Consider the following 26,547-nt stretch of genomic DNA (forward strand, 5'->3'; position numbering starts at 1 on the left):
CCGTGGTTGAAGGTACCTTACAGTAAATCTGGAGGATACGCACTGTGCGGGCCTGATATTCTCGGGATGAAATGCTTCGCTCGCCGATGGTTGCCAGACTCGGCCAGAATAAAGAGTTGATGATCCAACTGCGACGCACATGCATAAAAATACAGACTCAACGCCGCCACATGCCGTTTACTCGCGAACCCCATTCTTAGCCTCTTCCCTAACAATTCCAGCTTTGTCTTTCTCGAGAGCTTCCGTTAAGCTGTAGCTTGCAGGCCTTTCCCAGTTCCAATGCTCCTGCTCCATGAGGACAAGGTCTCTTCTGTTGACAGTCCGAGTAGACTGCATCTTGATCCCTGTGCAATTTCTATCGCGGTCGACGTCTAGCATGGCTATAGCAGGTGGCTTGGGCATCCAAGGCCAGCGGACCCAGGTGTCTGTGGGCTTGAAGAAGTCCTTCGCCTTTCTCTTCTTCACCCATGAGTCGAGCATGTTCCTGAAATCCTCGAGATCGGCGTCCAGCTTGACGTCGGGGTGCTTTTCCCACTTCATACCGAGCACCGCCTCGGCGTCCTGCTCATCGTGCGGGACCTCACGGAAATGCTCATCCAACGTGACGATCTCATAGAGCGTCAAGATAACGCCTTTAATGTCGTCGCGGTCTGGCGTGTAGTGCTCCTCGATCATGATGGAATAGTTGAAGTCGAAAATCCGGAGATTGTCGTTTTCATCAACCAGCAAATTGCGTGCCGCAATGTCTTGATGCATCATCCCGTACCGGTAGTTCAGGTCATCCACCACCGAGAGGAGTTGGCGGAACCAACGAAGGCGAAACGGCCGTGTCGCGGCATTGTTGTCGAGCAGGGTGCCGCCGGGTATATAAAGGGTCGTAAACCCAACGATGCCCCCAGTGTGAGGGTCGAGAACAACCGAGTCGAAAGGAACGATGTGCGGATGATCCCGAGGGAGTCGGCTCCAGCTGTTGAGTTCGTACCAAGTCCGAAACATGCCATTTGCCAGGAACCAGTACTTGAATGCAGCCTTTGTCGTTGTGGGAGCCGCACCCGCAGCACACGGTGGCCCCTGGTAAGACACCAAGTCGACCTGGTGTCCCAGGCGATCCAGCTCTGTCAGGGCGGACAGAGAGATTGTCTTGATCGGGAAATCGAGGCCCAAAGCAGACAGAGGGTAGTTGTTCACGCATATCGTCACGTCGTCTTTTCGGTCCGTCAATGTGGTAACGGGTCCATCAGGCTCAGAGAAACGGATGCCGAAAACACCATCCCCGAGTTCGTCCACGTGCTTCTTCAGCTGGTTCATGCAGATTTCCTCTGTTGTCTCGGAATTGTCGAGGGGAGTAGGCGGTGCATACGTGACAGCGAAGGTCCTCCTCTGGTCAGAGTCGGTGATATACCAAGTGTATGGTCCTCCGATGAGCAACCCGCCAGATCCTGCCCAGAGTCGTCCTTCCGGGTCAATCATGTTGGATGGCAAAGGATGAGGGCCAAAGATAAATCCTAAGCCAGAAACTGGACGAAATGTAGGAAATCATGACTGATGTCGACCTGCACATCATGAACCAAGTGCCAGCCGCTTTAGGTCTGTCAAAGGAAGCTCATTGTTCCAACTGCACCGCTCACCGTGTGAGTTAGGTAGGTAGGTAGCGCCTTTCTTTGCCGGTTTTACAACGCCCATGGATCGGTGGAATTGATTGGCGGCTTTTTTCACTGGTACACAAAGAAAAGACGGCCAACCGAAGAGGGTAGTAGAACTGGGTCGGGAGTTGGTCGAAAGAAAGGGCTTTATCAAGACCCCAACGTCCCTGATAATTTCAGCCCAGAACACTTACTCTTCCATTACCTACTCGCCTACAAAGATAACTCTTCTCTGGTACCTCTCAACCTTACTTTTATGCATTACCGATCATGGCTACCGTCAATGTCATTGAACCGAGTCAAATTGAGGACGACACTGCCAATCACTTTGTCAACAGTGAGACTAACCCAAGCAACTGCCCATGCGGGTGGTACATCTACACTTCCAATACCTGCCGCCACCGGTACGTTGAGCAGCCACATAAATGTGGAAACAGAAGGACACCCTCTGGCAAGATTGGTTTCTGTAAATCGCCCGCACCGAGGCACTTAATTCGTGGGACCGAGGTCAACGAAAACTGCAAGCATTGTTGATGTGAGTTTGCTCCCTATGGCTTTAATCAGTACACAATCCACCACCAAAGATTCTACGAAATGCGCGATCAACACTAATCTCCATTTCAGGACGCACATTACTTGGTCGATAACTCGAGTTGAGGCAAGCACCTTATCACAAGTGGGTGTATGGTTGTTAACTGATAGTTCAAGCGGAAGGATGGCCGAAAATATCCTTGATATTAAAATAAAGAATAGGCAACAAGACAGAGTTACAAAATAATCATATCAGTTGTTGTATTTTTTTCTTCTTCTTTTTCTTCTTCTTTTTCTTCTTCTTTTTCTTCTTCTTTTTCTTCTTCTTTTTCTTCTTCTTTTTCTTCTTCTTTTTCTTCTTCTTTTTCTTCTTCTTTTTCTTCTTCTTTTTCTTCTTCTTTTTCTTCTTCTTTTTCTTCTTCTTTTTCTTCTTCTTTTTATTTGCTCTCGGTCTTGTGCTGTAAACCCTCGTCACGGGAATCAAGCTTAGAACTATATTTCGCTGCTGGCTCTGCTGGACCTCTTTCTCTCTACAGCTAAGGATGAGTATCTGCCAATTTCATGGTGGCTGTCGAGATAGGATCCCGAGCTGTCTTGAAACAAACCAAGGGAAAACCATAGGCCTAAGGGCTCGAATAAACCTACAAAGAAGGACCACATAACCTTCTCAGCGGGGGGGAGAATGCATGTTAGGCACCTCCCTTATCCAGCTCAAGCCATGCTCTTTCATACCGGTTCTTTCAAGTTGTCGGTAGCTAGTTATTTTCTAATTAGTAAACTTACTTCCTACAAGTAAAATCGTACTCACCCTCAAGATGAAACAGGACGTTGGACTGGTAATTCTTGAACATCTGGGCGACCAGCTCGATGTTCATGTTCTGGATGTTGATGTCCTGCCGACATGTCAGGAGCAATGACGGAGCAATTTCCATTGCTTGTTAAATGCTTACTTGTAAAGTTTTGTTCATCACGACGATAGATTCGTTCAACTTTTCCTATTTTCGAATTCAATGAGTGTGACGGCTTAGACAACCCATAGCGAGGACCACAAACCACATTGGTGATAATGCGCGATAGAAGTAGGTTCTGCTGATGCTCGTGCGGGCTCTCCTACTCCAAAATTAGTAGAATTTACTAAGATAAGAATTCGAGAAAGGATTGTACCATCGTAGTGACTGTCAAGTTGGGTTGTCTCTCGTTTGTGTGTTCTCTTTGGTTGTTTCTGCAACGGGCCTGGAACCCGGCAGCCAAACAGACCCCACCCCCACAATGTTTGGGACCGTCAAGGTACAGTGCGAATTACCTCGGTACGCGAGCGGTGAAGGTTGGCAGACAGCAACCAAGGCGGAATCCAGCCCTCTGTTCGTTTCCGGCACCATCAACTTCAATTCCCATCCCAGATCCTCCGCCATTGACAACCTGCACCGAAACATACACCATCTCCCCAACCGCCCACAATGTCAAACCCAGAAGCCCAAGCCGCGCAGGCTGCGCATCAGGCACTCATCGAGCAACTCGACATCCACTCAATCCACAAGACCTTCCGCAACCCGCACTGGCGCCCCAACCAACGCCGCAACAAGAACATCAAGGCCATTCTGGGCGACGCCTCGCGCAAGGAAGCTTCCGTAATCGCGACCCCTCAAGACAACAGCGGTGCGGCGACCCCGCTACAGGATAACGACGGACTCTCCACAAGCGGCGCGTCAACGCCAGCCGCCCCCTCCGCGAGCGGCTCGGCCAGCCTCCAGCCGAACCTCGCCCAGGCGTCGCGCAGCTTGTCCAAACTTGTCCTCGAAAAGACACTGTCCGCGCCTTCGCGGCCGCCAAATGGCGTGTCCTCGGCGCCCACTGCAACCTACACCAACATTGAGAGCGCGCCCAGTCTCGCGCCGCTGAGGCACTACTGCGACGTGACGGGTCTGCCGGCGCCCTACATGGATCCCAAAACGAGGATCAGGTATCACAATCGGGAGGTGTTTGCCATGATCAGGACTCTACCGCAGGGTGTTGGGGAGCAATTTCTGGAGGCGAGAGGCGCACATACCGTGCTGAAATAAGCCCGAGGAAAGAGTGCAAAGGCCAGATTCAGAGCGTGGTTGCTGCCAGGGCGATGAATTGCGCCATACATGTCTTGTGATGTTCGACTAAGTCTATCCTGGGTTGCGCTCCCGGTCATTGCTTCTGCCCGCCCAACTCCAAGCCCGAGTCGCGCTCGCCTTGCTTTCCGGACTCGCGACTGCCTCCCCGGCCATGCTTCCCTACTTTTGGCAGCACCGCGCATTTAGCTGCCAACCACCTAGGCAATCCCACGATCAAGCTCTCGTCTAGCAGTATTTATCGAGGGCAACCCGCAAACTTCATCGACTAGTTCATCATGCTCATTTGGAGTAACTATTAAGCGCCCCGTCTCCCCGCTGCACCGTGGATCGGACACGAACCGCACACCCACCATCCGACCGTCAAGCCCAGAGATTAACAATGGACGCCTCGCCACTCGGATCTCCGTCTAGGCAACCCGTCCTAGAACCCGCATCACCACCCTCTACTCGGGATTTCGCGCGAAATGCCTCGTTCATCCCATCTGGGATTGTGACTCCCACCCCGAGCGCTCGAACCGATATCCCGCTGCTGCCAACCAACTACCCAATCCCACCTGTGCCCACCATGAATGAGAAATACTCACCGTAAGCCTTTCTCACCCTGACAATCCCAAGCCATGGGTATTAACAACGGCTCGGCTGTAGGAAGCCAATATGGCTGCGGGTGCTCAGGAAAGTCAACGAGTTATTGCTGGGGAAGGAAAAGGCATCGGTGTATTGGTATGCGAGTCTTATGTCGGTCCTCGCCGCACTGGTCGTTACAGGCTCGAGCATTTTTGGCTGGCCACCCTTGCCCATTTGGGAATACCTCCGACATGCGACGGGCTGAGGGGAAGAGGGCTGTCTGACACAGGGATTGGGATGGAGAACACCGCATCCAGGTCATGGGGCTTGAATCAAGCCTGTCACTTCCGAATGGGTTGAGGTGAAGAACCTGCTCGTCAGGGTATCACGGCGGTGTGAGGGCGGTCGTTCCACAGGATGCATGTTGTAGTATATGTACGACCAACAAAGTCAAACCCCAACTATGCACTCGCTGCCTTTCAGCAGCAAGATGGCAGTCGACGCTCCGGCTTAATCGTGATCAGATTGTTATATGCCTTTGATGTTTTGACAGACCACCGAGAGAGGACGGAGAGGAACCAAACTCAGTTGCCCCAGCGAGTGCTGGAGCCGTCGCGGCAAGTTGAGATAGAAAGGCTGATGGAGATAAACTCTACCTTAGTAAATTTCCGAACCAAGAACCCGAAACCTCGAATCAAATCAAGGGCAACATATGGTGGTTTAGCTTGTAATGCATTCTAGATAAGGTTACCAGATGAATGCCCCTCATGCTTCTTGCCCTTGCTGGGAGAAAAGCACCTTTCACGGTCAGAGAGCTGTCTAACTGAGTTAGCCGTTTCAACGACCGAACCGGTTTTGGATGAAAGGTTGAAATTCCGCATCGCGAAAACACTGAAGAGCCAAAAATAAGGGGGCCCAGAGTTGCAATTGTTGCCCAATCAGAGGCTTTCGCTTTGACTTGCCTGCCGGGCCAAGGATCCTGGCAACGGCAATCTGTCGCCTTGGCAGCTTGAGGTTGTTAGCCCTTGTCGGTGTCTCGAATTGCGCGGCGCAACAAGACTCGAAAAAAAAAGAGAACAATTTCCTCCTCTTCTGCTTACAATCTCCATCTTCAACGCCTGCGCCGGGTATACCGACATACCATCCGACCCTCTGTTCACCCCCTTCCATTCAGCCAAGATGCCGACCATGTGGATGTCAGACTCGCAAAGTAAACTTCGCCCTCCCCCCGTATCGCGGGTCCGCGCTTGAGTCGCAGAGCGCAGGTCTCAAAGAAGAAGGCTAACGTTATTTCCCTCCAGAAATCGGGGTCGCTTTCTGCTCCGGCGGTACGTCCACAGCCCAATCCGTCGTCGTCCCTTTCCCTCGACCGGCGCCGCGCCGCCTCTCTCCAACACGCGACCCTTCCCCCGATCCGAGAACAAACGAACTAACACCCTCTTCCCCACAGGCGGCTTCTTCCTCATAGCCGGCGTCCTCCTCTTCTTCGACCGCGCCATGCTCGCAATGGGCAACGTCAGTCCCCTCCCTCCCCCCCCCCCAAACCCGACCACCCCCTCTCACCACCACCACCCCCCTTCAACAACCCCCAAACTAACCACTCCCCCTCCTTTCTCCCACCCACAGATCCTCTTCCTAATCGGCCTCACCATCATCATCGGCCCGCAAAAGACCGCCCTCTTCTTCGCGCGCAAGCAGAAGCTCAAGGGCACGGCGGCCTTCTTCGCGGGGCTGGCGCTGATCCTGCTGCGGTGGCCGCTGGTCGGCTTCCTGGTCGAGCTGTACGGCATCCTGGTGCTGTTTGGCGACTTTTTGGGCACCATCGCCTCCTTTGCGCGCAACGTGCCTGTTGTTGGGCCGTATGTCGGGATGGTGGTTGATCGGGTGGGTTTGGGCGAGCGGCGGAATGCCGAGTTGCCTGTTTGAGTTTGAGGGGGGTGGTGGTGGGTGTGTGTAATATATATGTGTGTAGGTGTGTGGGTGCGTTTGGGTGATGGGGGTACTGGACGGAGTTTGGGGGTGAGGGAGGAGTAGGGGTGCGGGTTGAGGGCTGGCTGGTCACGGCGGCGAGGATGTTTTACGGTTGCATCGACGACTCGAAAGACTGGACGATATATCGGGCTTGGGGTTCCTGGACGAGGCGCTTTAATTACTGGTTTGTTTCGCACACCACCTGGCGCAGAGGATACGGGAAAAGGGAATGATTTGGGACGATTTTATACGAGTCACTAGCCGGTTCCTCGCGGAAAGGGGCATCAAGGCGGCGTTGGGCGACGTTGATACCAATGTTATAATACGGGGCGGGGGAGTTACCATTCAAAGCGGGATTGTATGGACGAGAAGACTGGGGACACTCATAGAAAATGGACAGAATTGGTCACTAGGGGGGCGATGCAAGTCATATGCTGAAGACCGCAACATGTTTTAAGGATCGGCTCAAGGAAACGTTGGAAAGTCATAAGAAGCTGGGCCGCTGAACCCCAGTTAACCAGCTTGGGTCCATGAAACATCCCGCAGCATCAGATCAGGCTCTCCTAGCCTCCCTCGTGGTCTTGGTAGCACACCGTCAGCGTCCCTCTGCCCCGCTGGACGAACCTGGTATGTCCCAATAGTTGTTCCTCTGAGTCATGACCGAAGAAAGGCTGGCCTTGTATGGAATTCTTTATATATTCATCCATCCTAGAAAACTCCCGCTCGACCGCCCCTCGCGCCTCAAGACCAGGCCAACGAACCAACAGCCTAGTAACCTTGGCCGATCAGGTAGTCAGCGAGCTTCTGGGTCGTCTGTGTCGCGTTGCCGGCAACACCGGTATCATTGTGCCAGGTAATGATAATGGCCTGTTTCGTCGTCGAGATGCAAACGCCTGTCCTGCCCTGCAATTACGACGTCATGTATCAGCGAAATTGTACGTCGGAGAAGACGGGGTTATGAGGTGTAGATGAGGGTCCCGGGGGGGGGGGTTTACCTGGCGGGCGTACGCGCTCGCGTCTTCGATTCTCGGGACCACGTAGCGCTCGCCGGCGACATTAAGGCCTCCAGCATAAACTTTCATCGCGGTCTCCCCCTCCTTCCCCTCTTTGAAGATATTCGCGATCGTCTTGAGTTCATCGGGTGTCACCTAGAGTAGAAAATATTAAACGGTGCTCGGTAGTCTTGTGGGTGTCGATACGGGATCTCGGGGATGGGGATGGGGATGTGGCTGGTCGGTGGTTGGGCAGGCGTCGCTTCTTACCGCGAACTCAGGCGACGTTGCCCAGACGCTGTCGCCGGCGAGGCTGGCAATGCAGGCCTTGTGGACTTGGCCGCTGCCAACCAGGCTGGGCGGTGAGTTAGTCAGACGGACACGATATAGTTGGGAATGCAGCCTTATAAGGCGTGTGGTTCGATGGCGTACCTCGTGTCAACGTAGGCTGTGAAGGTAAGTTTTGCGTTAGCTCCCCTTCCTCGATTCCAAGCAGAGGTGGGGTTTATTTGTGATAGGAGCAGTTCGTACCTTGCCAGGACATGATGGGCGCGGAGTGTTTGCGATGCAGACAGACTGATGTATTTGAGTAGGTATGGTAGCGGCAGTGCCTTGGTGGACGACTTGGCGGTGTTGCGGAAGTTGTTGTCGGTAGACAGGCTCAAGTTTGGTCTTGCAACTTGGTGCCCCGCCAGCTTGGGCAGATTCCATCACCTCGAGGAGGGGTTAAATTAGTTTGCATTAGGTAAGCCCGCCGTTCCACAACCAGACCGCCAAACTTGCGAAAGCCCGCCATTTCTCTTCACCGTCTGTTTTGTTGGAGCCTCCGTCCCGCATTTTCCCAACAGCGGGAGCAGCCGTTGCGGGTTTTGGTGGCGGCAGCCCTCGTCCGAGCCAACGGTCAATCGGCATCGCGCTGAATGAAATTCATCAAAGGAAAGATGTCGTGACCGAAAGCTCAACAACATCCCGCAACCCCGGTAACTAACTACCGGGCCGTTTGGTGGCCCCGACAACCGCCTTCTCTGTTTACCAACTTGACTTCAAGCCAGGCGCGCCTCGGTAGGTCGGATGCGTCGAGCTAACATTTATCCGACATTCGAGGGGTCCCGTCACCCATATCCTCGGTGTCGCCGACACGCGCCTCGATGATGCACAGATGGAAGAAACGCGCTGTCGCACCTTCGGGCTGCTGGCACGATCCCGAGACAATCTCAGGCAGATCACGCAAATCAGTTGCTCCCGTTCCACCGGTTCGATTCGCTGCTCAAACAGAGTTCTCGAAGGTCAAGAGAGGCCAGGATTTACCCGTTCAAGCGGGTATTCGTCCAATGCCATCCATCTTTCACTCACGAACCCGATCTTCCCGCCCTCATGATACTCGGCGTCGCTTGGCCATTCCATCCTCGTCCTGGCTCTGACCAGAGGCGGTGACATTCCATTTCATCAGTGAGGTGTCTGTGGAGATTTGTATTTCTGAGACGCGGCTTTCGAGGTTCGACCCCTGTCTTTCTTCGGTACCGGTGAATCCAAGATCGGACGGCGCTTGGCATTCGCTTCCGTGGCCGACAACATCAGACAATCGGAACGACGCGACACGCGACACACATGCCGCCGCTGGCGCAAAGTAAAGAGTTAATCCCGACTCGAGATGGCTGGCTCAATGTTTGCAAGGCCCATTGACAAATTATTTCGAAACCCGACGGCTGGCGCTACCGGTACTTGCAGTTGATTGTTTGAAATGGTTGTTAATTTTTCAAGCGTGGCTTTCACCCGTCTTGCCACTCCCAAGTGACCTCCTCTGATCCTGGGGTCCTCTAATCTCGACAGCGTCGCAGAGCTACAGCAAGGAACAGTGCAGTCCGAAGTATCATTGTGAGAGATCTCGGTAGGGCTTCGGAACCTTCCAGCGCTTGGCGTTCAGACATCAGAAACGCCCCGCTTACAAGCGGGGCCACCCCTTGAAGGGGTTGCTTCATTAAAAGAGCTCGAACACTCGCAAGCCTAACTTTTAGCGTTGCGCTCAAGGTGAGGCGGGTGGTGGGTGTTGCGTTTCGTCCAGGGACAACGGAAGGAGAACATCACGAGACATACACAGTACGAGCCTGCCTCGTACACCTTGCAACCAAGGCCAATTTTCGAGAAACAAAAAAAGGAAAAAGGAAAAAAAAAGAGAGAAAAAAGACGGGAAAAATGAGGAAAGAACGATAACTAATTATTGAGCCTATTTCAAGACCACGCCGCTTCCCGATCGGCGATGCATGTCTCCGTCCTCCATCGGGTCAGCGGTGCAACCGCAAAAAAGGAGGCTTCTCAGCTGACGAGACAGGCTTCTGGAGAACACCCACCCCGGTCACACTGGGGATTCCCCGCACAGGGGCTGGCTGGTGCACCCCTCGATCGTTCGAGAGACCAGGGGCGGAACATGGCTCATGGCCAGGGCCCAGGAGGGCATGTGTTGTTGCACCTCGGCCCGTCGACGAGCAACCCCCTGTTGACGATCAACCTCGCTCAGAATACCCGCCGTGCTTCTCATACCAGTATTGCTCCCAGGACTCGGAAGAGCACGAAATTATGGTATCAAAGACGTCTAACAGACTTCAGGCTCAGCTCAACTTCGTCTCGAGTGAGAGATGAAGTGGCCAGCGGAAGCTATGTAAGTGATAATTTCCCACCGTCTTCCACTCAGGACCCTCCCTGAGCCCTGTCGTTCTGTTTGGCCATGAGCCTGCCACAAGGCTCTGGTTCTTCTCTTTGCGTTTTACCGCGTCCACCATTCCTCGAGCCTGGTTCGTGCTCTCGATTCGTCGACGGGATTCTTCCGTGATTAAACGACGATACTTCGAAACCATCCGAAGGGCCAGACCCGTTCCTTGCAACCTGCTGTGGGACGACGGGGAGCAGCCCCTGGCAGACTTTTGGATGGGTGCAGTCCAGGTGCAGTCTACCGAGATTCAACGGGCACCATGATGAAAGCGGTAAGGCGCCGCAACCCGCTGTGGGCGAAAACAGGGACGGATTCGGCGACTGCGGTGGATGTGGTTGCGGATGAGAAGGGGGGGCACGGTCCAGCAGCCACCACCACCCCAGGCCAAGGACATGGTCGTGTATCAGATCTTACCCTGCATCCACTGGACGCCAGCAGACGGAGCGGACACCCACCTCAAAATGCCGACATCCCCCCCGTCACGTTTCCCGGAGGGAGGAATCCTTATCTCAACCGCCCTCTCCCTCCCCCGCCATCGAGAAACATCGGCGGCGTCCTCAACAACCCAACGCCGTTCAGCATGCCGGTGAGACCCAGCACATCTTCAGGACCTGGCTCCAACAAGACGAGCGGCGCAAAGTCTAGCCTGGACAAGAGGCTGTCCAAGGACGACATCGCCTTGACAGGGGCGGGAAAGGGTCTATATCCCGCACCAAAAGCTCCCTGGTTGCTCACTCCAGAGCCCAGTCCCCCCAGGTCGCGGATGCCATCTCCATCGTCGGCCATGTCCCCCGCCATGTCGCCGCCCGCCATGCTGCCTACACCTCAGTCTTCGGCTTCCGGGGAAATCCAGATCGGGATGGCGTTGGGGAGCCCGACTCAAGACTCAACGCCGCACTCCGGGAGCCCACGGGCCGGGTGGCTACCCCAGTCACAGACATCATCAGCCCGGGCCAACCCTTCTCCCCCACCAGTGCAGTCATCAGAACCCACAGTTCAGCGGACGAAGACGCAAAAGAGGAGGCTGTTCGGCTCATTGTTTGGAAGCAGGAAGCATGCTGAGCCACCCAAGGCTGCGGAAAACGCCGAAGCAAAACGTAGCACTTCGTCCGCCACGCGAACCGTTTCGAATGAGACCTCTACCCCCACTAGAAGCCACACTGTCGCCGGAAGGAAGACGCCGAAACACAAGCCCATCGTCATCAGATCGATGACAATGTCCCAAGCGGACGCCGTGGTTCCGCAACCAGATGTTCCGGTCATCTCGGCACCCATCCCCTCCGCCTCCACGGGCGGCACCGGGCTACTCAACATCGACATCCCGGACATCAGACTGGAGCGGTATAGTGTCATGTTCAGCGGCGTGCTGAACCCGAACGGAACTAAATCGTCTCTGTTGGAACGGCGCCAAGCAACACTGGAGAGGCTCAAGACCATCAGCGACAGGATAGAGCACCTCGAAGGGCAGGACAAGACGAAGCCGCGCAGGGCCACCTCGCCGCAGCCCATGAAGTCCCCTGCGTTCTCCCTCTTCCCGCAGACACCTAACCGGCAGTCCGGAAGCATCGCCGCCACGGGAGCAGGGATGGCCTCTCAAACATCACTAGCGCCCCCTCGTGGCCTCTCGCGCTCTAACACCTCACCCGCTTACCTCCCGTCGCCGTCCAGGGCAAGCTTCGAGCCGCCCCCACAGGCCTCGCCGGAGCAATCGAGGAAGGAGAGGAAGACGGTCACCATCGTCTCACCCCGGTCGATGGACGAGCGCAACCGGGCCGCGCAGGTCGAGAAGCTGCGTGAGCAACAGTCGCGACAGGCGCACCAAGCACAACTCCACCCCGAAACCGCCGCCCTCTCAACAACCACCTTCCACTTCCACCCCAACGAATCCAGCCTCATCCTCGACTCCCCACAAAGCGCCACCTCCTCGTCCTCATCCTCCCAAGACGAAGCCGAAACCCCCGCAACGACAACAACAGCAACAACAACCCACCACCGCCCCGCCCTCAAACCAACCCTCCCCGAACCCCAATGGGAAATCATCACCCCCCCCTCCTCCACCACCTCAACCGACCCCCCCTCATCAACCACCACCAAAAACACAACCACAACCACAGCCACCACTACCAAAACCACCACCACCACCACAACCCCACGCGCAAGACGCACCCCCTCCGCCTCCTCCGCCTCCTTCACCTCCCGCCCCTCCCTCGACACAACCACCTCCAGCAACGGCGGCGGCAGCGGCCCGGGCACGACAGCAGGCACCGCACGCGTCTCCGTCGACGAAGCCGACGCGGCGCTCAAAGCGGCCGTGGAGATCTCCATCGCGCGGCAGATCAGCATCTCGCGGCAGCAGCGGCGGTTGCTGCGGCCTTTTGGGCAGGCTGCTGCTGGTGGTGGTGGTGGTATGGGTGGTATGATGTCTTCGGGGAATGGGGGACGGGGGAGGAGTGCGACGACGGGTGGTGTTGGTGGTGTGGGGGGCAGGCCGGGAGTGGTGGCGGAGGAGTTGACGGTGGGGGTTATTAAGGGGCGGGTGACGCCTGTGATGGTGGGGGGTGGGGGGGCCGGGGATCGGAGGAGTGAGAGGGTGGTTTTGGATGTGGTGGAGTGAATGGGGGGTTGGTTGGGGGTGGGTTAGGTTGACGCGCTGTTATACTTGCCAGCCCGGTTTTGTTTACGGGTTTGGGGAGGCGTATTTGCCATCTGGGATGGCTATTCTTTTTTCGATTTCTTGGGCTTCTTCCGTTTTGAGCGGGCGTTTCTTGGGCTTGGTTTTGCTCTAGAAGATGGCCTTGACGGTCGTCGTGTGATACCTCTTTATTCTGTTCTGTTCGAGATACCTGTGTAGGGGTTCGGTTTGGGTTTGGTTTGCGGTAATGGATGGGCTGGTAATCCCATGAATATACATAGTGTGAGCTAAATACAAAGGCTTCCCTATCCAAACGACGCTTTCTTCATTGCAACATGGTTATCCGTACATCGTACAAACATTTTACATGATACCCCCCCCCTAGACTCCCTACCACAACGCGGTCGTGTTGACGGTCATGACGCCGTCGGTCCACTCGTCGACCATCTCGCGGCGGTGCCACGCGCGGGCGAAGCGGCGGCCCTCGGCGGCGTCGACGAAGGTGATAACGAAGCGCGTGTAGCCGTACTGCAGCAGGCTGGACTGCATGCGGGAAGGATCCTGGCGCTCGGCAGCAAACCCGACACGGCCGCTTCCCGAGCGCAGGCTCTGCACGGGGCGCGGCCACGACTCGACGTCGGGCCGCGGCTCGACCAGCCGCCACGGCAGGTTGCGCGCCGCGCCGTCCGCCGTGATCACCTTGACCATGTCGTCCACCGTGATCTTACCCCCCGTCAGGTGCACCAGCACGCTCCAGCTGAGGTCGTTCTTCGGCGCGCCGCCGTGCGCCAGGTGCGCGCCCAGCCGGTATGGCACCGTGCTGGCGTGGGTGGGGAGCCCGCGGTGCGGGCCGGCCGGCTCCGCGGTGACCCCGGTGTTGATGAGATCCTGGAGGGCGGCGATGGGCATGATCTGGGGCTCGGTGCGCAGCTCTAGGGGCGTGGTGTTGGAGGGGGGTTCGTCGTTTTTAAACCCCCCGCTTTTCGGCTTTGTTCGTGCCTCCGGCTTGGGGAATGACCCAGGCCGGTCGGGGGATTCATTTGTGTTTGTACGCTGGTATGCTTTGGTGAGCTGGTCCTTGCAGCGGCGGGCGGCGTCCCACGAGTCGAAGAAGAGAAAGTATTGGCCCCGCGGCTCTCTGGTGATGGGAGAGATTGCCTGCACAACTTTGGAAATGCCGCCCGCCCAGCCGGCGACATGACGGCCCTGGGGTGCCCAGCGGTAGAAGTCGGAGGCGACGAGTGAGCGGGACAGAGAGCTCAAAACCACGACGGGCTTGTCGCCAGGTAAATTGGGCTCGGGCTTCTCGCGGGCGACTTGTGTTGCAGCGGGCGCCCCAGCACCCTCAATCCAAGCCCTGAGCTCGTCACCGACGTGGGAGACGTCTATTTCTCGCCCGTCGTCTGACTGTGAGCCTTCTTTACGCCGTATCGGACGGGGTGCCCGTCCATCGTCTGATCTTGGAGGTGGATGAGACACCGGTGGCCTCACACCTATAGTGGTGGGTTTTCGGAATAGCTTGTCGTATATGGAGGAGGGGGATGAAGATGACGATGATGATGGAGAGGAAGCGGAAGAAGGAGTCGACGACGACGATGACGATGACGATGACGAAGACTTTTTATTGTTGCCCCCAGTCGAGAACCGGGCACCTGAGCCTCTGTGGCAGCGACATTGCCGGGCTGCAGACTGCGGCAGTTGTATTCGCCTGGCAAACATCAGTCTGGCTGATGTGTGAAATCTCATGAGAGCGAGTACGAGTACTTCAGCAATTCCCGAGTCGAGCTCTTACACGGAAAAGAATGGACCGTCGGGTGATGGAGTGGGTGAGCGGGATGGGACCTGTGGGGCCGGTCCATCACTGGCCTCAGCCTGGCAATCAGCACCGAACTGCGGGAAGCGAGGCCCCACTCGGATCAAATCTTGGCCTATTCCAGCGCCGATTTTGGATCTCAAACGCCGTAATTCCAAAACTTTAGGGCTCAGGTACTTCGTACATCCATACATATGACCTGGGGCTCCATCACCTCAGAAACCTGGAGAAGAACTTCCATAGGTATCATTGGCACCCCGATCCCGGTGTCAGAACACCAAAGCAGCCATACCCAAATTTGATCATATTCATATTCTTGTCCCCCGCATTCCCGCCGACCGCATCCTCTGTTGTATTGGATAAGTTGATGTGGTCAGTGGAGACCACCAAAAAAAGATCACGCCTCCCCAAAGCGGAAACACAATGAAGTCACTCGAATTTCGCATTCGCAAACTGCACGTCAACACTGACACCGACAAGAGGCTGCAGAAGAAGCAGCCTTCGCGGGTTTATGTCAATGAGGAAGCCCTCATCGAGTTGACGGGCTCAAGGGATGGAGGGAAGGTTGTTTGTTTAGAGAAGGTTTCGGCCTCACTAGACGAACCTCCAGTTCGACGAGAGGCCACCCTTTGGAAAGCACCCGAAAAGCTGGATAAGACGGTTACGCAGATGTACGATGCCTTCCGGGATGCCTGTGGTTACAAGCTGGGCGAGCAGGTCCGCATCACATCACTGGGAGGGCCGCTGCCCGACGCTGAGGAGGTCATCATAGAACAGCCCCCCGGTCAGGATGGCTCTCCTCCTAGTCCACTTGCTCCTGAGGATATTTCAGGCTGGGAGTTTGTTCTGGCCGGACGTCTGTCCCAGGTGGAGCATGTCTTTGCCGGCCTCCTTTTTAAGAACCTCTTCGCCAGGGGACCTGAGAGATCTTTTCTAGTGGCATCAGTAAACGGGAGGAATACCGGGAACGCTCGTTACCAGGACCGAAAAACAGCTATAAAGGTTGCCACTACCGCACCCACCAACAGCAACCAGCCAGACCAGGCGTCGGCGCGGAAACTAGGAGTGACAGGCATCAGGGGGCTCGATCCGCAGATTCGCCAGCTGAACAACATCTTGGGTTGCTTTGATGCCAACATCCCCTTCAGGAAGAAACCGTCCTACCGTGGTATCGTCATCCACGGCGGCCACGGCACGGGCAAGACGATGCTGTTGAACAACATCGCGGGCACCGGCTGGGGCACCGTCTTCCGCATTCAGTACAAGGACAAACTGGCTGAGATCCAAGAGGTGTTTCAGAAGGCGAGGTTGCAACAGCCGAGCATCGTACTCATCGATCAGCTCGAGAGGCTGATCGACAAGGATCGTAGCAACCGCGCGGCCGTCATTCTTGCCCTCTGTGAGGCACTCGACACTCTCGCAGTAGATGCCGCGACTAAAGGGGAGCTTCCCAAGGTGGTTGTTATAGCTACATGCCTCGACTACACCACTGACATACCCGATGATCTCAAAGAACCCCGCCGTTTGACCAGCGAAATTTACCTCGCTCTACCAGATGTACAGGGTCGGAGGGAGATCCTGGCGGCCCTCGACCTCGACGTCGCCCCCGACCAGGAGCAAGATCTCCTGCGCGATCTGAGCGAGAGGACCCACGCCTACAACGGCAAGGACCTTTCTCGCCTAGTCGACGAAGCGGATTTGATCGCACGGGTCCGCCACTGTCAGATATCCCAACCTGACGACTCCAACTCCCCCACCCCTGCTTCAGACGACACAGAACCCCAGACCGAAACCGCACCCCAACCGGAACCAGTCTACCACCTCCCCGCCGACTACCATGAGGCCCTCCGCCTAGTCCGGCCCTCAGCGATGCACGACATCAACCTCAAACCGCCACCCATCCGCTGGGACGACATCGGCGGGCAAGAGAACGTCAAGCTCTCGCTGCGGCGGGCGGTGCGGCTATCAACAGAGCCACCAGAGACACTATCGCGGTATTTCGAGCGCCCTCCCAAGGGGTTCCTGCTGTACGGCCCGCCGGGGTGTTCCAAGACGATGGCGGCGCAGGCGATGGCGACCGAGTCCGGGCTCAACTTCTTCGCCGTCAAGGGCGCCGAGCTGCTCAACATGTACGTGGGCGAGTCGGAGCGCGCCGTGCGCCGCCTCTTCCAGCGCGCCCGCGAGGTCAGCCCCAGCATGATCTTCTTCGACGAGATCGACAGCATCGCCGGCCAGCGCAGCGGCTTCTCCTCCTCTTCCTCCTCCTCCAACAACAACAGCAGCGGCGGCCACGGCGGCATCAACGTCCTAACCACCCTGCTCAACGAGATGGACGGCTTCGAAGCGCTGCACGGCGTCGTCGTGCTGGCCGCCACCAACCGCCCGCAAGCGCTCGACCCAGCGCTGCTCCGCCCCGGGCGCTTCGACGAGCTGATCTACGTCAGCCCCCCCGACGAGGCCGCGCGGCGGGCGATCCTGGCGCAGGTGGCGGCGCGGCGGCTGTGGCACGCCGACGCCGACGTGGAGCGGCTCGCGCGCGACACCGACGGCTGCTCGGGCGCCGAGATCAAGGGCATCTGCGCGGCCGCGGGCGTGGCCGCCTATGATCGGTGTGCCGCGGGCGGGGAGCCGGCGATCATGATGCAGGATCTGGAGAGGGCGATTCGGAACCAGAAGAGGCAGATTACGGACGAGATGTTGAGGGGGTTTGAGGCGTGGGAGAGGCAGTTTAGGAAGTTTTGAGGGCGGGGCGGGGGAGGAAGGGGGTTAAAAAGGGGTGGATGGGTTGATTTGGGGGGTTTGTACATAGACGAAAAGATCTACGAACAAAAAACGAAAGCATATTGTCGGTTTACTGACTGGGTCCAAGCCGGGTTCGTTCATCGTAAAAACCTGGATTTACATCTCAGGGAGGCGTTCAACCACTTCCATTCAAGGAAGACCTCATCCCAAGCAGCTAACCTGCTAGGAAAGTAAAGGGGGTGAGGTAGGGCCGGTATGTTATACATGGGTATGCCGATGCTCCCTAACCAACTGAAAACAGCACGGCGCCGCTCGCTGTCTGTCCCTTGACCACGCTCAATCCATCCCCCGAATATGCTCGAGATCCTCACCTCGCAGCTCACTATCCATCGCCCTCCACCACATAGCCCGCAGCAGGCATCCACGCCATCCCTGTGGGATAACACCCTCGGATCAACCCCATCAAGCCCGCCATGCAAACCATTATTTATCCCCCACCCTTCCCGACCAGGACCAGGACCGGGGCCGGCACCAAACCAGGCAGACCGGGCGTGCGGCAGCGAAGCGTTTGAGAAGAAAAAGAAAAAGAAAAGAGGCCAGGGAGTGGATGAAAAACAAAGAGAAAGAAAACGACAGGAGAGCGAGGGGTAAAAGGTAGGTAGGTAGACATCCCAGGGATATGGATAGGTATGGATATGGATATTGATAACCCCCCGCCGCCGGCATCCGCCATTCGCCATCCATCATCCACCGTCGCCGCTAACCGACCCGTGCATTCCATTCCAACCGTCCGTTCGGCCCCGTGCGTCCCAGACGGGGCCAGCCAAAACCGGCATACCGAGAAAAAAAAACCAACAACCGTTTGAAAGGGGGGGGATAAAAAAACACCATCCCGCCCCGCCAGGTAAAAGAACGCCGTCCCATAGTCTGACACCGCCCATGAGAACCGGAATGCGAATGGGAATGGGATTGTGATGGGACATTATCCGTCATATGGACCCGTGCAGGGCCTGGGGTGCTGAACGCAAGACATGCGTGGTACGGGAAGGAGGGGTGGGTGGGGGAGTATGTTGCTCGCTGAGCCGCCGGTTTGGGGAGGAGAGAGGATTGGCGAGCGGTCAGCCAAACCAGCCGTCTACTCCCGCCCACTCCCGTCGCCACCACCGCCCTCATCAGCCTTCACCACAGCGGCCTTGGCAGCCTGTGAGATACTAATGGCAATCTTCTTCAAACCCCCACCCCCTGCACCACCTCCTTTCGGACTCCCACCGCCTGTTGATGTTGTTGATGCGCCGTGCCCATGCCCCGTGAAGCTCCGTTTTTTCCGAAGAATGGCCGTTGATACCGGCAGAGCGGCATTCGACGCGGCGCTGCTGCTGTTCCGTCGTTTGTGCTGCGTCAGTTTGTCGAGGGCGTCGTCGTCGTCGTCTTCTTCGCGGCGGCGTTTTTCCGAGAGCCGCTCGGGCGGTGGGGCTGTTGCTGCTGCGGCGGCGGCTGCTGTGGCTGATGCGGATGGGGATGTGCCATTCGTTGGTGCGCTGGCGGGACTGGACGGGGTCGGCGATGGTGTCGATTCGTCGCTTGGGGATGGGCCTGTTGTTGGTCCTGTGGGGAGATTGGTCATGACAGCGTCGTTCTCGTCTACCTCTTCGTCCGAGGTGTACTCGACTAGTGGTTTTGACGGGCTCCTGTCCGCCATCATATCTAGCGATCGCTGCAGCTCCTCGGCGCTGGGGTGCTGCGATGTGAAGTCCTCTTCGTCGTCTGATGTGTTCCAGTAGTCCTCCTGCGCCTGGTCGACGGAAATATGCTCCATCATCCCGCGCGCAGCGCCGTTGGGCGGGCGCCCCCTCCCTACTTCATCCTCGGACTCGAAATAGGGATCGATGTTGATGGTGAAGCCTTGGGTCTGGTCGTAGCGGTGAAGGATTTCGCTGAAGGTGGGGATGTAGGCAAGGGCCATGACCTTCTCGCGGTAGTTCTCGACCATCTGTTTGATCAGCTCCTTGATATTTTCCTTACTAACAAGCATGAAGAGTTCAAGGCAGGCGGACGAGAGGAGGTTGTCCCGCGGTAGGGTCCGGAGTAGGACATCGAGGATGGGGCCTAGGACCTGCTTGTCGACCATATGGTTGACGTAAAACTCGTCTTGCATTATCACGAGGTGGCGGAAAAAGCGGACGGCAACTGAGGGTTTGGTTAACGGATATCGAGAGACGCCGAAACAGCTTCACTTACCAAGCTGCAAATGCTTTTCTTTACAGGCAAGCAGCTGCACGAGCCGGGAGGCCATGTTATAAGTAAATACGAAAAACTTGCTACGGTGGTGGTGTCGCTGAACGTAGAAGCAGAGGATGTCGTTCAGGTAGCTAAACACGCCTTGCTCTGACGGGCTGAACTTCATCTCAGTCCGTTTCTCAAGTTCGAGAAGAGGCTTGAACAATCTGACGGCCGAGTGCTCGTAAAAGTGCGTCAGGAACGCGTCCTGTTGTGGATCGATGCCCGGGTGCACGCGGAGCCTGGGTTGGCCCGAGAACTCCCCACGCGACTCCTGCTGTTGTTGCTGTTGCTGTTGTTGCTGTTGCACTGGGGGCGGGCACGGATCCAGGAGGACCTTCAGCGCTTCGGAGATTTGCGACTTGACACCGAGGTCCACTTCAACGAGGAGAAGGTCGATCAGGGTGTCCGTTAGCGGCTGTAGACGTTTTTGGATCTGCTCGTATATTGTTTGGCGAACCAGCGACGGGTCGTGGTCGATCATGGAAACCAGAATGTCCGTTGCGCCCACTCTCACCGAAACGTCACGATGGCGCATGCCAAAGTTAATGGCGGGGAGAAGGCCCTCCTTAAGGAAGTGCACGTACAAGCCCTGGCGGGCAGGCGGTTGTAGGTTCTTGGCGATGGCACAGCATTGCTGGATGAAGAGAACCGCCTCCTTTTTCCGGAGCGGCTGCTGGTGGGGGTCGTGGAATATGGCGAAGAGGTCCATCATGAAGCCGGGGGTGGTGTGTAGATGCTGGACAATGTCCACTTGGTTGAAGAAGATGAGCGAGTTAAGGACCGAAAAGGTCGGATCGTCGAGTATCCTTGCCAGCACAACGTCCTTCAGATACTGCAGCCGATATGTTATATGGATCTTGCGACGGACGTGCTCATCCTGGATCCTGACCACCTCCTTGTACCGGCCCTGGTTGTTCAGCCACTGTCGATGGTTCGCCTTATGGCTCGGAAAATCGGGGTCGTATTCCAACGCGCCCACCACTCCCAAGACACACTCGTCCGAGACTGCGTGTTCGATTATGCTGGTGTCGTTCAAGAGGAGCACCGTCTTCATGATGTTGCATAATCGATGAAGATCCGGCAGGCTCTCGAGGTCCTCGGCCATCTCTACCAACGGGATGAGTTTGCTGATGTAGTCTTCGCTCATAATCGTTTTCGCAAGGGCGTCTCGGCCGGCAGGCGATTGCGACAAGTTCCGGATCGCCATGTCCAACTCGGGTAGTGAGCCCAAATCAGCTGGCGGAAGCTGGACCGAGGGAGGCAGCTCCATCGTCAGGTCATCCGAGAGACTGTCGTCCGGTCCGGACATGCCGGGCTGGAAGGTCTGTTGAACCTGGTCGATAAATTTCCTGGAGAATGTGGGGTTAGATTACGACACAGGGAGCTCTTGTTAAGCAGACATGACAAACCATATTGCGGTGCAACCTTCAGCTTCCTGAAAGCTCAGCGCCATATCAACACCATTGTCCGTCCATACTATGAGGGTTTCTGTAAAGTCTATGTTAGACGAGGCACGTGAGGATGAAAGCGAGGGAAAACGGCGTGCCTTGTTGTTTTTGGAAGCCATCGTCCTTGACAATCTTGGTTTCTAATAGCCGTCGGTTGGGCTGGTCTTCCGACTCGACAACCACATGGGGTTCTTTCGGCTGGCCTTCTTCCGGCTACAGGATGCGCAGGTTGCATCAGTCAGCAAACTGGCGGTAGGCAGATCGGCACGCAAAGAGACGGCATGCGCGATACCGCATGCGAGGATGCGCCGGGGGGGAGCGAGACGTACCGGCGCCCAGCAGGCATAGCAAAAACCGGTCCCGCGGTCGAACCAGTCATTGTGACGTAGCTCGTAGACCTTGACGCGCCTCTTGTCCGGCGTTTGATGAGGCACCGACTGTGCCATCATCAACGGTTCGGGCGCCGCCTCAGGAACGACGCAGGCCTCGTCGGCCAGATGAGGCAGCGGTGCGGCGTCGAGTTGATGGGGTGAAAGCGACAGGTCAGGCTCAGCCGGGCTGAGGAGAACAAGGGCCGCCAGTGTCTCGGGAGGATGACGCGCGTTCCCGGAGGGGAGCGCGTTTTCGGCAAAGGGCGCTCGGATAAGTAGGGCGATGCGACGGAGATGTGGGGTTGATTATTATCGCTCGATCGCCGTGCGACGTCGAGGATGAAGTTTAAAAAATCCGATGTGGTCGGGCTAGGGGAACGGTCAGGGTTCGAAGAGGCGCGTGCGGCGAGGGACGAGCGACGAGCGACGAGCCACGGAGCCACGAGGGCAGAGAGCGCAAGTGACGTCGGCAGCACCACCAGCAATTGCCCCTTCAAGCTAAATTCATCTGTAATCGATGATGTGGCGCGTGTAGATGGGCGGCGCAACGCGGGCTCGCGCGATGGCTTTTTTCGGACGATGGGTCGTGCGATGAAATTCTTGGGCCCGACGCTTTGCTGCAGGGACGCAAGGTTGCGATGGAAGGAGAGCGGGCGGAGTGCGTGATCGCTGGCCGCGGCGGGTCCAGAATCAGGCTAGCGGCAAGCCATCCCCCGGCTTTTTTAGGCGCTAAACCAGAAATAAGCGCGCCTGATGTCACAACGCCACCCCGCCGAGGTCGGGAACACCCTCGGGACCCCCTCGAAACCCCCACTCCTGCCCTTTTCACTGCACTTGATTTGGACGAACCTCGACTTTCTTCCTCTCTTCTTTCATCCTTCCACCGGGCCGGACACGCCAAATCCCGGCACACGCACAGCCTTAAACCCGTCCACTACTCGCCGGCCCGGACCGCGTTTTAAATAGTTCAGTTAAGGCACGAACGCAAACAAATTCGCTGCTTCACCACGGCCCCCGGCTTTCTCCGGCACTCCAAACCCGGGCGCGGGTTCAAGCCGAGTCCAAAACGTGGTCCCACTCTCAACACGACGTTTCATTGTTTCCATGTTTTTCTCCGATACCTTACAAGTGTCCAAAACTCCCGGCTATAATGCTGCGTGCAATTGTTTAAGTGGGTAAGTAATTCCACATCGTGTTCACTGATCAGAGTGAGATGCAGGAGTAATATGTGCCAAATTCACTTCTTCGGTCGCATGTACTCTGTATTTATTCATCTTGACCCCACGAGGTGTCTCACATACACGGTACTTGCACTAGTTATTCGTACATGTCATGTCCTCTTGCCTAACTTTGAACGGCGTGATAAATCAACAACAGTTGCGCGCGAAAAATGCAAGACCCAAGCGCCTGCAAGCAGTAAGACGATGCCCGCTTCATCATGGCACAAGCGCTTCAAAGCATGTACTGTGTATGTACATGGTTATCTTATCACCGGAACAAACCACCGAGGCGACATGAACAGGTCACAGCGCATTCTGTGGCCAGACCCGAGCCCGCCACGTGCCCGTCTCTCCGGAATGTTGGGGAACCCGGGGCAATATATGACTTGGGCGGGATGCATATAAATAAACGCCGTTATATTGATGCCCGAACAACACGGGCACGGGGGTACGTATCCTCCTCGTGGGGCGCCACACCACGCGGCTGGACCCGATATTTGGTAATCTGCTGGTACATCAAATGAGGCGTTAGCTGTGCGTGATTGCTCAGATATTACCAAGTAGTTTTGGATGCAATATCCAATACTCCCGGGGACGCGACCTGGGTAACGCGTACGCCATTGGTTTACAGAACTCAAAAATGATCAACTGAGATTTAATCCTCCACGCCGGTAACTCGTCGCTTGCTGGTGGGTTGTCTTGGCCTTAACTCGGTAGGTTTCGGGTAGTTGCGACGTGAGACAACTTTAGCGGGGTTTTTGAGAGTCTTTGGGGATTTCGAAGAAGTTCCAACAAGCTCTGATATGCAGGGCGCTTTGATAACCAACCATTATTTCACATTACTGTGTATAAACAGCAAGCAGGCATCGTCGGTGGTTTCCCTGAAGCCACAAATGCGGAGCTGAGACCAGCAGCCCGCCATACCTAAACCGGCCCTCGTCAGTTCAGCTCAGCGGTGGCTAATCCGATTGCGTCTTCGAGAGAAGCCCGACCGAGTTGTCCTTCACACCGCATTTCCTGACCACAATCATGTTGCATTGATAAGGCCGACGACGGTCAAGACCCATCCTGTCATTTTGCGGAGGGTGTTGAGATAAAGATATCTCATCATGGAGAGAGGTCCATTTCGAGGATCAATATCAGTGGGTCCATTCGAAAATCTCGTCCAAACCGGTGAGACAGGGGTTTATCGGCCAAGAGCCGCATGATCGGCAGGGCGGCATTCCCAATATTGCCGCTCTTCTTTTTGACTTCTTTTTTTAAACCGCGCCAGTGCTGCAAGTCTTCCGCCCGCGGGTCTCGGGAGACAACGAGATCCTAGGCGCGGCGATCGCCTGCGACCAACGCAACCAGCGCGACCAACGGCGTGTGATGAAGTGAAAGAGAAAAGAAGGGCTCCATCAGGAGTTCCTCGTTGGGTTTGGTGTGGCGCTTTGGACTTTTTCAGCCCTTTCAAGGGGGGAAGCAGAGCCGCCTGATTCAGATTAGCGCCCTTCACGGTTTTCATCTCATCCCGCGCCCCCGGCATCGATAGGAGCCATGTCAGAAGACTGGCCAGCCGCCGCTATCGAAATCGCCACGGGGAGACTCGCTGCAAGAAGCAGCGACCCCCAGGTCCGGAAACCAGCTGGGCCCGGACCCGAAGTTTATGTATTTGGGCATCAAGCGGCCCAAGTGCTCCAATCAATCTCCCCGGAGATGCTTTCTTTCCAAGGGGTTGGTGGGGATCGAAAGGGCCGAGAGGGGAGGACAAAGAAGTTCCGAGTTGCCAAAAGTACCGGTTCTCAACTCAGTTGTCTCAGTTTTGTGATCAATGTTTGAACAAACGAGGTCGATCCGAGTTGGAGGTTACTAACCCGAAACCAGTCGTCCATTAAACGAGTATTGGAAAAGGCAGATTCGCTAATATCCCTCCCTTTTATTCAGTCAGTTTTCTTTGGGAATTTAAATTTATAAGGAATCGGCAATCCAAAGCTTGCTTAGCCTCGCCGCCGAGGAGACACCACAACCTTTTCGGGAGGCGTTTGGGAAACGGCTGGGCATCGAGTGATCTCCGATCGCCCCCCTTGGTGGCCGCGGCCGGCACGGTCCTTGTCAGGTCGTTCGTGGCCCTGTCCCTGCCAAGTGGTGTTGGGTTCGCGCCTGGCTTATTTCGGTCTTCGCGCGCCAAGCAACTCGCAGTCTCCGTATCGCGACTCTCGTCACTTGGTTCGAAATACCGCGCTGTCGTCCTTGGCTGTGCGGGAGATGGTTGCGATATCAAGCTCCCTCTCGGCAGCTATCTGCGGCTGATACGGCGATTCGACGCACCCGGCGGCGATCGTCCCAGGGCCCTGGTCCATTGCGAGCCATTCTGGCGGTAAGGCGCGTTCGTTGTTGTGTCAGGAGGTGTCAGGTACCTCCCCCCCAGCAATACGAGGGCCCGCTTTTCCACTGGTGTGTGTGCGTGGCTCCAGGCAGGGCAGGGAATGGACCACCCCGACCATGCGGGTTTGTGATTCAGTGATTCCTCGTCTTCGATGGGACAGACCTCATGTCTTGGATTTTGCGCAACCGACATACATAGACCACCGCGTGCTGCCACAACAGGCTCGGGTTTGCCTCGTGTGTGTACATGAGACTGGTTTTGGTTGGCCCGCATTGGCGAGAGACGCCCTGAGATCCATTTTGTGGTATTCGAAGGACGCGCTTGCCTGGAACTGGAAGAAAGAGACTTCTGGGCAAGAGCAAGAACCCGTCCCGCTGCTTCCATTTTGGTGCAGCCCCGCTCGCTAGCAGCCTGGCACATCCGTCTTTCCGGTCGGTGTCATCAGCCGTGTGTGCCATGGCCCGGGTTTGGAACAGTTACTTCGTGCCCTGGGCTGTGTGGGCTGGGCCGCACCACCCTCTCAACATGGACGTGGTATCGGCGAACCCCCGCGTGGCTGCTTCTCACCCCTGCTCCTTGCCGCAGATGCCATGCCCCAGTGGATTGAGGGCTGAAAGCTGCATTGGCTTGGTGGGTGCCAGTTCCATTCTGCTTGGCGGCTCTTAAAATGCCTGACGGCGCCGCAGCCCTTCTCCTTCGCGAAGGAGAGTTCCAGTTCTCGCCGGACTCGAGCCCTCCGACCGTCTGCGACACTGCTCTTGCTCAGAGTTGACTCGCATCAACAATCCCGGCCATCCTCCGTGTTCGTTATACACCTCGACCATAATTATTGGTGGGGTGATCTTGTCCTCCCAAGGCAATACCGCGCTCATCAATCGCAAGGCCATCGATTGGCTCGTTATTAGTCGTTTGCTTGGAGATTCCAACCTTGCAAACCTACCGTCGACTCCCACGACACTCTTCTCCTGCATCTCTCCGAACTTTCACCTCGCCCCAGGACGTCCTTTGCGGGTCGGGTTTCACTGCTTCCGCCCGTCACCTGTCATTTTGTCGCCTTCAGCCTGCGCGTGCATTCAGCTTAATAACCCCTGGCTCTTTCCAAGGGCCTAATATAGGCAGGCTCACATCGCTCGCTACATCCCGCTTGTTCATGCACCCCGACT

At 56.4% G+C, this 26,547-nt stretch overlaps 10 protein-coding genes across 10 annotated transcripts; 5 read left to right on the plus strand and 5 right to left on the minus strand.

Annotated features, from left to right (window-relative positions):
- Positions 1-86: 86 nt before the first annotated feature.
- B0H64DRAFT_401954 (uncharacterized protein) lies at positions 87-1,792 on the minus strand. Its single transcript, XM_062804194.1, has one exon. The coding sequence runs from the start codon at positions 1,468-1,470 to the stop codon at positions 178-180; it is 1,293 nt and encodes a 430-aa protein (XP_062658404.1). The 5' UTR covers positions 1,471-1,792; the 3' UTR covers positions 87-177.
- B0H64DRAFT_401956 (uncharacterized protein) lies at positions 1,793-2,481 on the plus strand. Its single transcript, XM_062804195.1, has 2 exons — positions 1,793-2,178; positions 2,268-2,481. The coding sequence occupies exon 1, from the start codon at positions 1,914-1,916 to the stop codon at positions 2,175-2,177; it is 264 nt and encodes an 87-aa protein (XP_062658405.1). The 5' UTR covers positions 1,793-1,913; the 3' UTR covers position 2,178; positions 2,268-2,481.
- A 122-nt stretch (positions 2,482-2,603) lies between these two features.
- Positions 2,604-3,401, minus strand: B0H64DRAFT_401961 (DASH complex subunit Dad4). The gene is made up of 5 exons (XM_062804196.1): positions 3,339-3,401; positions 3,228-3,284; positions 3,125-3,169; positions 2,983-3,067; positions 2,604-2,929 (listed from the first exon to the last, which is right to left on the minus strand). The coding sequence occupies exons 1-5, from the start codon at positions 3,339-3,341 to the stop codon at positions 2,901-2,903; spliced, it is 219 nt and encodes a 72-aa protein (XP_062658406.1). The 5' UTR covers positions 3,342-3,401; the 3' UTR covers positions 2,604-2,900.
- A 108-nt stretch (positions 3,402-3,509) lies between these two features.
- B0H64DRAFT_197508 (YL1 nuclear protein C-terminal domain-containing protein) lies at positions 3,510-4,445 on the plus strand. Its single transcript, XM_062799191.1, has one exon. The coding sequence runs from the start codon at positions 3,632-3,634 to the stop codon at positions 4,232-4,234; it is 603 nt and encodes a 200-aa protein (XP_062658407.1). The 5' UTR covers positions 3,510-3,631; the 3' UTR covers positions 4,235-4,445.
- Positions 4,446-5,372, plus strand: B0H64DRAFT_197509 (uncharacterized protein). The gene is made up of 2 exons (XM_062799192.1): positions 4,446-4,861; positions 4,922-5,372. The coding sequence occupies exons 1-2, from the start codon at positions 4,656-4,658 to the stop codon at positions 5,103-5,105; spliced, it is 390 nt and encodes a 129-aa protein (XP_062658408.1). The 5' UTR covers positions 4,446-4,655; the 3' UTR covers positions 5,106-5,372.
- A 370-nt stretch (positions 5,373-5,742) lies between these two features.
- On the plus strand, positions 5,743-7,229 carry B0H64DRAFT_401966 (Got1/Sft2-like family-domain-containing protein). Its single transcript, XM_062804197.1, has 4 exons — positions 5,743-6,050; positions 6,142-6,168; positions 6,291-6,355; positions 6,467-7,229. Exons 1-4 carry the CDS (start codon positions 6,020-6,022, stop codon positions 6,764-6,766), a joined length of 423 nt encoding a protein of 140 aa, XP_062658409.1. The 5' UTR covers positions 5,743-6,019; the 3' UTR covers positions 6,767-7,229.
- On the minus strand, positions 7,230-8,494 carry B0H64DRAFT_401969 (profilin). Its single transcript, XM_062804198.1, has 5 exons — positions 8,335-8,494; positions 8,236-8,251; positions 8,074-8,158; positions 7,807-7,959; positions 7,230-7,714 (listed from the first exon to the last, which is right to left on the minus strand). The coding sequence occupies exons 1-5, from the start codon at positions 8,345-8,347 to the stop codon at positions 7,580-7,582; spliced, it is 402 nt and encodes a 133-aa protein (XP_062658410.1). The 5' UTR covers positions 8,348-8,494; the 3' UTR covers positions 7,230-7,579.
- A 2,419-nt stretch (positions 8,495-10,913) lies between these two features.
- Positions 10,914-14,593, minus strand: B0H64DRAFT_418585 (uncharacterized protein; the record flags this gene model as incomplete). Its single annotated transcript, XM_062805328.1, has 8 exons — positions 10,914-11,013; positions 11,055-11,188; positions 11,246-11,328; position 11,469; positions 11,633-12,038; positions 12,162-12,299; positions 14,116-14,486; positions 14,567-14,593. The coding sequence occupies 8 exons, from the start codon at positions 14,591-14,593 to the stop codon at positions 10,914-10,916; spliced, it is 1,260 nt and encodes a 419-aa protein (XP_062658411.1).
- A 361-nt stretch (positions 14,594-14,954) lies between these two features.
- Positions 14,955-17,697, plus strand: B0H64DRAFT_362551 (P-loop containing nucleoside triphosphate hydrolase protein; the record flags this gene model as incomplete). The annotated part of the gene is made up of 1 exon (XM_062801768.1): positions 14,955-17,697. The coding sequence occupies exon 1, from the start codon at positions 15,379-15,381 to the stop codon at positions 17,695-17,697; it is 2,319 nt and encodes a 772-aa protein (XP_062658412.1). The 5' UTR covers positions 14,955-15,378.
- Positions 17,698-18,634: 937 nt separating this feature from the next.
- B0H64DRAFT_197714 (component of IIS longevity pathway SMK-1-domain-containing protein) lies at positions 18,635-22,004 on the minus strand. The gene is made up of 5 exons (XM_062799194.1): positions 21,755-22,004; positions 21,524-21,638; positions 21,387-21,465; positions 19,936-21,326; positions 18,635-19,884 (listed from the first exon to the last, which is right to left on the minus strand). Exons 1-5 carry the CDS (start codon positions 21,872-21,874, stop codon positions 18,833-18,835), a joined length of 2,757 nt encoding a protein of 918 aa, XP_062658413.1. The 5' UTR covers positions 21,875-22,004; the 3' UTR covers positions 18,635-18,832.
- Positions 22,005-26,547: the final 4,543 nt, after the last annotated feature.

The sequence above is a fragment of the Chaetomium fimeti genome (assembly GCF_033439085.1).
Source record: "Chaetomium fimeti strain CBS 168.71 chromosome Unknown B0H64scaffold_5, whole genome shotgun sequence".
NCBI lineage: Eukaryota > Fungi > Ascomycota > Sordariomycetes > Sordariales > Chaetomiaceae > Chaetomium > Chaetomium fimeti.

Excerpts from the sequence above, each read along its gene's own strand:
- B0H64DRAFT_401954 (XM_062804194.1), bottom strand. The coding sequence starts at position 1,470 with ATGATTGACCCGGAAGGACGACTCTGGGCAGGATCTGGCGGGTTGCTC.
- B0H64DRAFT_401956 (XM_062804195.1), top strand. The coding sequence starts at position 1,914 with ATGGCTACCGTCAATGTCATTGAACCGAGTCAAATTGAGGACGACACT.
- B0H64DRAFT_401961 (XM_062804196.1), bottom strand. Across the intron at positions 3,068-3,124 it reads TGATGAACAAAACTTTACAA|GACATCAACATCCAGAACAT; the intron begins GTAAGCATTTAA and ends ACATGTCGGCAG. Across the intron at positions 2,930-2,982 it reads CGTCCTGTTTCATCTTGAGG|CTACCGACAACTTGAAAGAA; the intron begins GTGAGTACGATT and ends GAAAATAACTAG.
- B0H64DRAFT_197508 (XM_062799191.1), top strand. The coding sequence starts at position 3,632 with ATGTCAAACCCAGAAGCCCAAGCCGCGCAGGCTGCGCATCAGGCACTC.
- B0H64DRAFT_197509 (XM_062799192.1), top strand. The coding sequence starts at position 4,656 with ATGGACGCCTCGCCACTCGGATCTCCGTCTAGGCAACCCGTCCTAGAA. Across the intron at positions 4,862-4,921 it reads ATGAATGAGAAATACTCACC|GAAGCCAATATGGCTGCGGG; the intron begins GTAAGCCTTTCT and ends GCTCGGCTGTAG.
- B0H64DRAFT_401966 (XM_062804197.1), top strand. The coding sequence starts at position 6,020 with ATGCCGACCATGTGGATGTCAGACTCGCAAA. Across the intron at positions 6,051-6,141 it reads GTGGATGTCAGACTCGCAAA|AAATCGGGGTCGCTTTCTGC; the intron begins GTAAACTTCGCC and ends ATTTCCCTCCAG. Across the intron at positions 6,169-6,290 it reads GGTCGCTTTCTGCTCCGGCG|GCGGCTTCTTCCTCATAGCC; the intron begins GTACGTCCACAG and ends TCTTCCCCACAG.
- B0H64DRAFT_401969 (XM_062804198.1), bottom strand. Across the intron at positions 7,960-8,073 it reads CAACGTCGCCTGAGTTCGCG|GTGACACCCGATGAACTCAA; the intron begins GTAAGAAGCGAC and ends TTTCTACTCTAG. Across the intron at positions 7,715-7,806 it reads CGAGCGCGTACGCCCGCCAG|GGCAGGACAGGCGTTTGCAT; the intron begins GTAAACCCCCCC and ends TCGTAATTGCAG.
- B0H64DRAFT_197714 (XM_062799194.1), bottom strand. The coding sequence starts at position 21,874 with ATGATGGCACAGTCGGTGCCTCATCAAACGCCGGACAAGAGGCGCGTC. Across the intron at positions 21,466-21,523 it reads TGGCTTCCAAAAACAACAAG|AAACCCTCATAGTATGGACG; the intron begins GCACGCCGTTTT and ends TAGACTTTACAG. Across the intron at positions 21,327-21,386 it reads GAAGGTTGCACCGCAATATG|GAAATTTATCGACCAGGTTC; the intron begins GTTTGTCATGTC and ends CACATTCTCCAG.